General features: G+C 30.3%; 1 protein-coding gene across 2 annotated transcripts; it reads left to right on the top strand.

The window, feature by feature from the left end:
- The first annotated feature begins 767 nt into the window (after positions 1 to 767).
- LOC130935679 (protoporphyrinogen oxidase 2) lies at positions 768 to 8955 on the top strand. Of its 2 annotated transcripts, XM_057865538.1 has the most exons (18): positions 768 to 939; positions 1244 to 1283; positions 1580 to 1715; positions 2695 to 2760; positions 2983 to 3033; positions 3173 to 3229; positions 4383 to 4459; positions 4607 to 4643; positions 4796 to 4861; positions 5401 to 5441; positions 6108 to 6246; positions 6405 to 6572; positions 6936 to 7010; positions 7320 to 7443; positions 7532 to 7640; positions 7739 to 7813; positions 7886 to 7992; positions 8541 to 8955. In XM_057865538.1, exons 1-18 carry the CDS (start codon positions 909 to 911, stop codon positions 8657 to 8659), a joined length of 1518 nt encoding a protein of 505 aa, XP_057721521.1. In that variant the 5' UTR covers positions 768 to 908; the 3' UTR covers positions 8660 to 8955. The 2 variants fall into 2 exon arrangements, with proteins under 2 accessions (XP_057721521.1, XP_057721523.1); XM_057865540.1 differs by lacking the exon at positions 3173 to 3229 and having other exon boundaries at positions 774 to 939.
- Positions 8956 to 11796: the final 2841 nt, after the last annotated feature.

Raw genomic sequence — 11796 nt, 5'->3', positions numbered from 1 at the left:
ATCTTGTGATATGTGGCATTAATTTACTATGTTATCATGTCACATGATATTTAATGTGATACGTTATTATCTAACTAATAAATTAATTTGATTTATGTTTTATCTTTTAAAAATTAATATAACTAATTTAGTCTTTTAAGAACTTATTTAAAAAATAAATGATTTTTTAGAGACGAATTTGACTATTAACCCATAATTTAATTGGTTATATGTGCAAATGCATTTAGGATAAAATATATAATCCACACACTCTTAAGAAAATTATAAACACAATAATTAACTAGCTAGCAATATACACAAGATTAAGCTAACAATAATACACATAACAGTTAATTAGAAATGCACATGAATATAAACTAACAATGCATAATATATGTACACACATAAACAATTACTTTATAAATTTTTTTAAATGAACATTATCACTCCTATTTTAATAATGTTATTTTTTTATAAATTCGTACAACATATATAAAATACATTATCAAAAATAAAAATAAAATAATCATTTTCCATTTTTTAATCAATGAGGTAAATTTTTTATTCAAATCACATAGTTATATATTATGAAATTTATTAATATTAAATTATTATAAAAAATTTCTATAATCAAAATAAAAAACTTAAAAATATTTATAAAAATATTTGTATCTGAATTAGACATGAGAAATAGAAGAGAATTTAGTTGTTTAAAAAAGATTGAGAATTTTAAATTTATAAAGCGAAAAATAGAATAAAGAACTAGTCTAAAAATTAATTTGGGGCATGTGAAATTGTAAATAGCTCCTCAGTCATCACTGAATATGCTCCCCCGGCGCGTAGACCAAAAACATATATGAGCTTTCAGGCTTTGACCACTGACCATATCACAACTGCTGAGTGCGCTAACCACCAAAACGCACACAAACATGGCTTCCTCTGCCGAACGCGATAACCCAAGTAACCCCCTTCACTCTCTCTTAACGCTCACATTTTCTCTAATTTCTGCCTATTATTATGATTATGATATTGGTTATTACTTCAAAGTTCAAACAGTAATTAAAACGTTATCTTTGTGCATGTATTCATTTGAGTGTAGAACTAAAGCGCAATTCAGAGAATGTGTCACAATTCAGTGTTATAGTTCCATTGTTTATTTATTAATGTGTTTTGGGTGTAAAATTCATGCGTATTTTGAATTGTTTTCTACCCCCTCAAATTGCCTAATTATCAAACCTTGACTTGGCCCTTGTTTATTTTGCAGGATCTGCAAAAAGAGTTGCTGTTGTTGGTGCCGGGGTAAGGTATGTTTTTTCTTCTTCTTTCCTTGGTATCATCAGATTTTCTGTTGCTTTTATTGTTTCTATATATCTTTCTAATTAGTTATTTGCTAATTCTTGAACTTATGGGTAGCACAAAGGTAAATTGGTATAATAGTTATAATGAATTAAAGTACAAATGGGGGCATTGATAGCATTGTGCCACTTATTGTGTCTAAAATTGAGTTTAAAATGAATGATGAAATGTCATTTCAAGTTGTTTCTTTCTTACTCGCGATAACTAGCACTGTCTAACTTTGTAATTTGTATTGTGGTGGAAGTGGGCTTGCTGCGGCTTACACATTGAAATCACATGGTCTGGATGTCACTGTATTCGAAGCTGAAGCAAGAGCTGGCGGGAGGTTAAAAAGTGTCTCACATGATGGTCTAGTTTGGGATGAGGGAGCTAATACAATGGTAAGTTTACTAGTAGCAAGTGTGCCGAGATACTTAAAATTTAAAATCTACAATATGTGTTAGCTATGACCCATAGATACTGACTTGGACACTCCACATTACTTTGACATGGGACTGGATAGATAGACATAGAAAAATCTTAAAATGATAGGACATGGATGCATATGTGTATGTTCAAGATTTTTATTTATCATGTCTCTGCCAATACTTTTTGAAACATTCTTAAAACATGTCATTGGTGTCAATGCTTGTTTCTACTAAGTTTGTTTCGATAAAGTATCCTTTTATTGGCATTTTTGAACCCTGGTTTACACTATATCCAATTTCTATTTGAAGTGTCTATGAATTATTTAGAGAAGACATATGGTCAAATACTTATATACCTTTGACATGTGTTGTATGACTATCTCAGAGTGTCAGACACATGAAACCTCACTTAGTTGGTGTGTCTGTGCTTGGTGTATTAGTAATTGTTGATGAAGAAGAAATCATATTTCAGGGTGTGGATTATGAATTATTGAAAAATATTTTTTTAGCTTATATGATCAGTAGATTGAAGATAGAGATAAATAGAAGTGTATTGAATTGGGAGTTCCCTGCAATGTATTGAGGAACTGAAGAAAATCCGGGGAAACTCTGCACAGAACCTATAGGGTACAAAGAAGAAGAGTTATAAACTTATAAATAATCGTAACTCCTTGCTAACTAATCGGTTCTAACTTCTAACAAACTACTCCTAAGAAACTTATGTGTCCTTACATATGAACATGAATCATACTACCTAGCAATTTGGTCCTATAAAGTTTCACAACTTTGATCTTTGCATCAATAATTATTTATGTGAACTTGTTTTAAGAGCACATTTTGTTTTAGAGGAGGGCTTGTAAGTTGTATGTTGTAATTAGTTTAATTTGTTCTACACATGCTTCAATGCCAGAAGTTCTTACTATTTCGTTGTAAATTTGTTTGCATTGTGCAGACTGCAAGTGAATTGGAGGTTAAAGAATTGATTGAAGCTCTTGGCCTTCAAGGAAAGCAACAGTTTGTAAGAATCTTCTATCTTGGAGAATTAAACGTACAAGAATACAATTTCATATTACTAAGCCTCTCTTTCATTTATCTTTGACTGCTGGCCTCTTTCTAAACTCTATCTATTTGAGCCTCAGTTCTTTGACTTAATTTTGGTTTTGTTGTTGGAATTGGAACTTCAATAATATTTATAGATTCTTTATTCTGGTTATAAATGATATTCTTTTTATCATTACAGCCAAACTCACAGCATAAGCGCTATATTGCAAAAAACGGTAAACCGGTTCTGGTATGTCTTGCATACAAGTTTTGGTTTTCTAAATTATTGGTTTCTTTTTCAACTACTATAACTGTTAAATGGGTTTCCGTGCTTTTTAGCTATCTATTTCTCACAATTAAGTATGAAATGTGGTAACATTTTCAATAAGGTACCAACAAATCCTGCTGCACTACTGAAGACGCAACTCCTGTCTGCACGCTCAAAGGTTCCTTTCCCAGAACATACCTAAGGATCTTCCTGCTTCCAAGCTTATGGAATTTTAACTGTCATGTTCTTGCAACATTTTGTATAGTAGTAATGCTACCTACATATACTAACAACACAAACACACACACACACACACACACACACACATTTTTTAATATCATTTGATACCCACTGTAACATTTTACAAAGTGTTCAGATTTGGGGAAGTCTTTGTGTATCTTTTTTCTTTTTTAATTTGTTTGGCAGCTGTCAGAATATTTTCCAATGTTCACAAAATGTAGTTTAATAGTTTAAGTAAATCATGAATCTCAAGACTAAAATCAATCTGAGGGTTTGGGATATGCATGGTATATTAGTTGACCTTTGGTGGCACTAGCTCTGGGATGTGCCAAGTATGTCCAAAGAGATATAAGGTTACAAGCTCGAAAAGTAGACCGATGGTGTGACTCTATTGGTATAGAAAACACTGATGCGCCTCCACGCAGATGAACACTAGTTATTTCTCTGTCATACATATTCTTTAGAACTCAAAAATATCCGATATGAACTCTGTCCTTATCTAATACCTTCAACAGGTTTGCTCATGCTAACTAGCCTAGGCTGTTTCCTAGATTGGTGAAGACCAGGTGTAGGTCTTAATTTCCTTCAATATTTTTCAATCAAACCAAACAATAGTTTATAGCTCAACGCCTCAACCTACTTGGCACACAGCAGGTTTTCCCTACCCCTAATATGCAGGTATCTAATGTTAGTCTTCTCTGTGTTCATGATTACTTTTCAACATTCAACATCTCATGAACTTGAGCTTTCATCATCTGATGTTTGCACATTTTATATATATTTCATTCTCGCAATTGTTTGCAGATGAAAAGTTCTTGCTTGCTCTCTCTAAGAATACCAAACTTGGGAATCTAAAATGAGATGCACTCTACGACGTTGAAACCTAAGTTAGAAAATAAGATAAAGTTCTAGACATAATTTGGATGAGGGAGTGATTTATATAGAAGATAAATTAGAGCTTATTTTTTTGCTGTCCTTTTATTTCTATTGGTGATGTTGATTGCCTGCTCGAAATATAGCTGGTAAAACCTAGTCATGTATTCACCATTGAAAATATATAAGCTTGCCTGCTGATTTTCTAGAATTTGCAGATCCAGCTAATTTTTGAACCATTTATGTGGAAGAGAAGTGACCCCTCTAGTGTGTGCGATGAAAATTACACAGAAAGGTGCGATAATCTAAGTTATTCACATCAAGTTCTATAGAAGACCCTTGCTTTTTCTGTACTTTTTTTTAACAGATTTCTCTATACTTTATATTGTACCATATTTCGAAAATTGTATCCTATGATGACCTTTTATTTTCTTTCTTCCAGTGTTGGTAGTTTCTTTGAACGTCATTTTGGGCAAGAGGTATACACCACATGGCATTACCATCACCCACGTTTAATTTTTCTGCTAATTTCTAACATGTTAAATGCTTACTGTGCATACAATTCCTGGTGCATAGTATTCTTTACATGGACTGATGTGGCTTTTGTCTTCCTATAACAAATTGTTTGAAGGTCGTGGACTATCTTATTGATCCTTTTGTAGGTGGTACAAGTGCAGCAGATCCGGAATCTCTTTCTGTGAGTTCATTCTCAGAATTTGAAATATTTCCACAGTAGTTCATATTTCAGGCTTTTCAATATGAATTTGGTTGTAACTGATTTTGGATAGAATGTCAGTCTGTTGTTCTTCAAATTCGATAATTTATATACCATGGAATTAGTTGACTACATAGAAACTAGGCAGTCCTAGGAATTAGTTGTATACTTTCCTAGAAAATTATCACTTATATATAATACACACTTCAATATCAATAGGAGCAAGCTTTTGTTCTCTCTCTCTCTCTCTCTCTCTCACACACACACACACACACACCTATTTCTTAATCTTTTCAACTCATACTAACGACTGACTAATGGTGTCCTAAGAATAAATCACGTGACTACTGCGTTCAAACAGAACATTTGCGCAATCACAAGCATGATAGCATGGAAACTTGGTCAAAATGCTGGTCAAACCTTAAGATTTTTAATTTAACCAGTTGGGATAGTAAAAGCTTTAATTGCCCTATCTTTTGAGTTTTTGAATCTAATTTGCTTCCTTCATATATTTCAAACAGATATGCCATACTTTCCCAGAGCTATGGGATTTGGAGAAGAGGTATTACAGTTGCATGTAGTGCTGTTAAATTAAAAACTAATGGAGTCAACGATGCCTGATATTTTTAGCTCAAAACTACTATATTCTAGTTGATATTTTCCCTTGAAATCAATATAATATGAATTATAGAGTCCTGGCTCCCTCTCAGCTGTATACTGTTTCCAAACTCATTGATGTATATTAAAGAATATAATAAGGAATGGCTATAATAATTTTTTTGATATGACAAAGTTGTGTCCTCATTGCACCAGGGACCTGGTGAACTATCTGAATCATTTTTGCCATATATGTGCAAAAGCCATGACTCTTTCTCTGTAGGCAATTTCAAATTCATGTTTATTTGTTCATTTATATTCCATGTATTTATAATGTTCAACTGTGGCTTTTCAGCCTTTTTGCACTTTAGTAGACTTAGTTGCACCCAAACTGTTGACTTATAGTTTAGCCAAGTGGTAAGTGCTCAATTTAAAATAACAAACAATCTGATTTAGTACTTGTTCAGGGGAAAGAGTTGCCACCCAAAAATTTGCACATTCTACATAACTTAGCCTTTTAGCTACAAACAATTGAAATTTGAATATGGGAGTTTAGCACGAGTCTTCCCTAGATATGAAAACATCATTTTTATTTATATATTTTGAGTAATGTGCAACCTATACGTTTCAGGTTTGGCTCCATTATAGCTGGAGCTTTGAAGTCAAAGTTATTTTCTAAACCGGATAAAACTAGTCAAAGGAAGGTAAAGGTCGCATCAAGAAAAGACAAGCACAAGCGTGGTTCATTTTCTTTCTTGGGTGGGATGCAGGTATTGACTCATTGTGCAAATATTTTTTCTCTACGAAAAAATGGGGGAAAACAAACAAACAAACTTGTGTTTTGCCTGATTAGAGACATAACATTGAATATCAAATTTGTATGTTTAGCAACGTCTCTTCCCTCATTATATAATTTTATCCAGTGCAGACACTGACTGATGCATTGTGCAAAGAGCTCGGTCAAGATGACCTTAAATTAAATTCAAAGGTTTTGACATTAGCGTACAATCATGATGGAAGTTCTTCATCACAAAATTGGTCTATTTCTTGTGCTTCCAACCAAAACATAGAAGCTGTTGATGCTGTAATTATGACGGTTAGTATGGTTTTTTTTTCATTGTTATCACTCTTTACTTTGGCATTGATATCCCATTAGGTGAGGTTAGGTTTATACATAAAATGTTATATTGGTCTACCATAAGCCATGTGTGCAGTTAAACTATTAAAATCTAAATATTGTTTAAATATTTTTCACTTAATAATTTTCCTTAGCTTCCCTCTTCCTCCTTTCGAAGTTTGGTAAATAGTTCAAAAAAGGGAAGTCAGGGAAAGGCTTATCTGCTATAAAAGGAAAGAAAAAATTTCATTTTGTTGAGCACAATGCTGGTAATTTTATTTCATTACACATTTTTTGTGGAACTTATTACACATTGTAAGTTGTTACTTTTATTGTACTTAGGCTCCCCTATGTAATGTCAAAGAGATGAAGATCACAAAAAGGGCAACCCCGTTCCCACTTAATTTTCTTCCTGAGGTACACAATATTTTTCAAGTTGACCTGCACTTCGGTTAGTTCACTTCAAGTTTTAATGTTTAGTGTATATAGGGTGACATCTTGTGCTCTTCTTTCACCATTACAACTTGGTCAGGCTTATCACATGGTGTTATAGCCTAGCAAAATCCATTTGCTTGTGAATTTGAATGCTTACCATGTTTTAATCGGAGTTTGTGCATCATCTATATTTTAGAGGATCTTTCCATAAATATTAACTAATTAGATTGTGCCTTTACTACCTTCCATTTGTTAGAGTTTTCCGAAAGTATCTCACAATTCTTATTGTAGGTGACCTATGTGCCACTCTCAGTCATAATCACCACCTTTAGAAAGGAAAATGTTAAGAGACCCCTTGAGGGATTTGGAGTTCTTGTTCCTTCAAAAGAGCAACAAAATGGTTTAAAAACTCTTGGTACTTCTTCCATAAGTCTATTCCTCAATCAAACCTCAATAGCCTAAAATATTTTCTGACATGTCTGATTAATGATTTTTCTCAACAGGTACACTTTTTTCCTCTATGATGTTTCCAGATCGTGCACCCAGTGATTTACATCTCTACACCACCTTTGTAGGGGGCACAAGAAACACGGATCTCGCAAAAGCTTCAACGTACTTTATATCATAGTTATAATCATATGTTTCTGGAAAACCGCATATATTCTTTTCTTTTTCTCTCCTTTTTGCCTACTCATTCTTGTTCACTGCAGTGATGAGCTTAAGAGCATTGTGACTTCTGACCTGAGAAACTTGTTGGGAGCAGAGGGAGAGCCCACATTTATCAAGTATGTTATGTCATCGATTTCTTTTTGGTGTAAACTCTACTTAGTGTTCTTACATATTACATTTAATGGCAGCCATTTCTATTGGAGCAAAGGCTTTCCTTTGTATGGGCGTAACTATGCATCAGTTCTTCAAGCTATTGACAAAATGGAAAAAGATCTTCCTGGATTTTTCTATGCAGGTAACTTCTTTTGGTAAAGATTTGATTGTGAAAGTATAATTTCTACCAATTGTAAAAGAAATGATTGCTAATTTACAGTTGGTATAATTATTCAACTACGTAATTTATGGCTGGTAAATCATTGCTTGCATTCACAAGTTTATGGTGGCTCTAACCTAAACTAAACATGGAAATTTTTGTTGAGATCAGATGAAGCCACAAGTGCATTTATGCAAAGTTGTAAATGCTAAAATTCTATGCAGATCTCTTCTATCCAATTCTTATAAGGATAAGATCATATAAAACTGGGCATTAGCTAACTTTCCTAAGGTTTAGTGAAATTCATCATGATTCTGTTTGTCCAGGTTTGTGTTGTCATATTTATAGGAATATTAGTGTTATATTTTACAAAATATAAGAGGGTATTGGGTGTATGTTGTAAAAGATAGAAGAGAGTCAGTTAAATTTTACCAGATCTCAAGAGAGGCGAGTATAATTTTCCCTATAAAAATTGATGAGTATGTACAATAATTTAAATTCTGATTTGCTTTAAATGAATAAATTGGCAGGTAACCACAAAGGTGGGCTCTCAGTTGGCAAAGCAATAGCCTCAGGTTGTAAAGCAGCTGATCTTGTTATCACTTACCTCAACTCTTCTTCAGAGAACAACATAGTACCTGATAAATGATTCTCATGAGTTGTATGCTTTCTTTTTACGACTATGCTACGTATATATCAAAGTCAGCTACTAGTATAAAATACATGTTGAAATCAGCTACTAGTATAAAATACATGTTGAAATGCAAATACATGTTAAAAATAAATTAAACCATACATATATTCATATACAAATACATTGGTGGCTGATTTTTGTATATGAATAGCATTTTTGTTCTTTTTATCATAATGGTTTTATTAACACTATTTAGCTTTTATGAACATTGTAATAATTAATGCTCTTTATAAATAGTCCTCTTTTTTGAATTGAGGAAAGGAAGTTACAAGGGGAGTTCATTCTAATGCAATCATTTATCCAACCATGAATTTTTATGACGAAATACAAATTGAGCTTAAACTTTTACCATACTCTAGGAGAGCTAGCACCTCCATGACATGGATATTTCTTACTCATACAAATATTATGGATAAATTTTAATCAAGAAAAAAGTAAAAATTGAGAATTGATTTTTTTACCAAACAATTAGCCAATAAACGAAAGAGCAAGAGGAAGAGAGAAATATGTTTTGGTTTATTGAAGAGAGAAACAAAAATTTTAAGAGAAAAATAATATTAGACTAATTGCTGGCAGAAGAATTAATTTCCTAGATTGGAAGCAAGAGAACACATTATATTTACTCCAAAAACAATTAAATATCCCTAAATTTATTTTAAATTTACACTAAATACAAAAATCTAGATTGTTTATTTATCCATTAGTGGGTTTATTGCACTATTTATCTATCTGTTATATATAATATAATAATAATATATAAAAAGAGATCAAAGTAAGATTGTATAGTAAACTAATAACACTTAAGTTTTCAAGTTTTTTTATGTTTTCTTTTTTTTTTCCTTATAATTTTTCTGTGTCAACACCAAATTTATTTTGTAACAACATAGAAAATAATATTTATATGGACTTCTTTATAACATTATAGAAAATAACATTTATATAACTAAATATCATAATTCATTATATTAAATCCTCTAATTATATAAATTGAATATATTATAAAATAATAATTCATATAAAAATTTAATATGCATATGATTTAACATGTTATTTATAATGTTGATACTGCTTTGATACTGTTCAAGCATATTTAGTGAGATAAGCTTAGCTATATTATTTATTTGGTTCCATTTACATGACCCTTAGACCATCTCCAATAGGGAACTCATTCTAATCCCTATTTATGGCCCACCTGTCATAAAAAGTAACTCCACGTAAGCTTTTGCATCATTACCAGTAAATAGGAACTCAAAAAATTTCTCTCTCCTCCATTAGAAGGAACTAACTTTAGTTCCTATTGTGGTCCCACATAATTAATTAATTAAAGTAATTAAAATTAATATAATTATTATTTTTTATAATAATATTATTTAAATTTATAAATTTAAAATAATTTAATATTATAAAATATTAAAATAAATAACTTAAATTTGGTTAGTATTTTAAATTTTATAAATAAAAATAAATAATCTAACTAAAAATCATTTTATAATATGTAAAAATTAAATTTATTTTTTATGTAAAATAAATTTAATTAATTATAATTTAATATAACAATATAAATAATATTTGATATTGATTTAACATAATTATTTATATTAATTATAATTTAATATAACTAATTATTAAATAATTAATATAAATAATTAATTAAATAGATATATAAATATTTAATATAATAAATTATTATAATTATTAATAAATTAATTATAATTTAATTATTTAATATATATTTAATATATTTTTTATTTTTTTATTAACTTACCACATGGCATGATTTTATTGGTTGTTGCAAGTCCCTGTTTAGAGGGACTCTCAACCTTGATCCACGTGAAGAGTCCTCCTTCATTTTTCACTCCAATGGTACTTGAGTCCCCATATGTCAAAAGAGGAACTCTATTTCTTAGCATTGGAGTTCCTCTTTTGACATATGGGGACTCAAGTACCGTTGGAGTGAAAAAGGAAGGAGGACTCTTCACGTGGATCAAGGTTGAGAGTCCCTCTAAACAGGGACTTGCAACAACCAATAAAATCATGCCATGTGGTAAGTTAATAAAAAAATAAAAAATATATTAAATATATATTAAATAATTAAATTATAATTAATTTATTAATAATTATAATAATTTATTATATTAAATATTTATATATCTATTTAATTAATTATTTATATTAATTATTTAATAATTAGTTATATTAAATTATAATTAATATAAATAATTATGTTAAATCAATATCAAATATTATTTATATTGTTATATTAAATTATAATTAATTAAATTTATTTTACATAAAAAATAAATTTAATTTTTACATATTATAAAATGATTTTTAGTTAGATTATTTATTTTTATTTATAAAATTTAAAATACTAACCAAATTTAAGTTATTTATTTTAATATTTTATAATATTAAATTATTTTAAATTTATAAATTTAAATAATATTATTATAAAAAATAATAATTATATTAATTTTAATTACTTTAATTAATTAATTATGTGGGACCACAATAGGAACTAAAGTTAGTTCCTTCTAATGGAGGAGAGAGAGATTTTTTGAGTTTCTATTTACTGGTAATGATGCAAAAGCTTACGTGGAGTTACTTTTTATGACAGGTGGGCCATAAATAGGGATTAGAATGAGTTCCCTACTGGAGATGGTCTAAGTGTTGCATGCAATTGCACAATATTTTCTCATGTCTCCAACGGTTAAATTTTGGATTCTGCCAAGAATTCTATCATTTTTTTCCTGCTTTAGTTAGTAATCTCCTTTCTTTGAATAATGATTAATTTTAGAGGTTTGTTTGCCATTGGTAATAAATAAAATAATTAAGAAATTTAATATTAGGTCACTGTTATTTCCCAAATCACAAGGGTTTGGAAGTAATTGCCACCGAATGCAAGAAACTTACACATCTTGAAATCAATAGACGTCACAACATTCAAATTTCGGGGCTAGAATCTATTGGAAAATCTTGCTAGTAGTATGTATGTAAAATAATGAATGAATTAACCATTCAATAAATAGGCAACATAAGGAAGCATGTGACACGTGTTTAGCCTCTTTATATTTACATTTGGTCAAGTCTTT

The sequence above is a fragment of the Arachis stenosperma genome, chromosome 6 (assembly GCF_014773155.1).
Source record: "Arachis stenosperma cultivar V10309 chromosome 6, arast.V10309.gnm1.PFL2, whole genome shotgun sequence".
NCBI classification, from domain to species: domain Eukaryota; kingdom Viridiplantae; phylum Streptophyta; class Magnoliopsida; order Fabales; family Fabaceae; genus Arachis; species Arachis stenosperma.
Note: the sequence above shows the minus strand (reverse complement) of the source record. Positions and strands in the feature narration are given on the sequence as shown.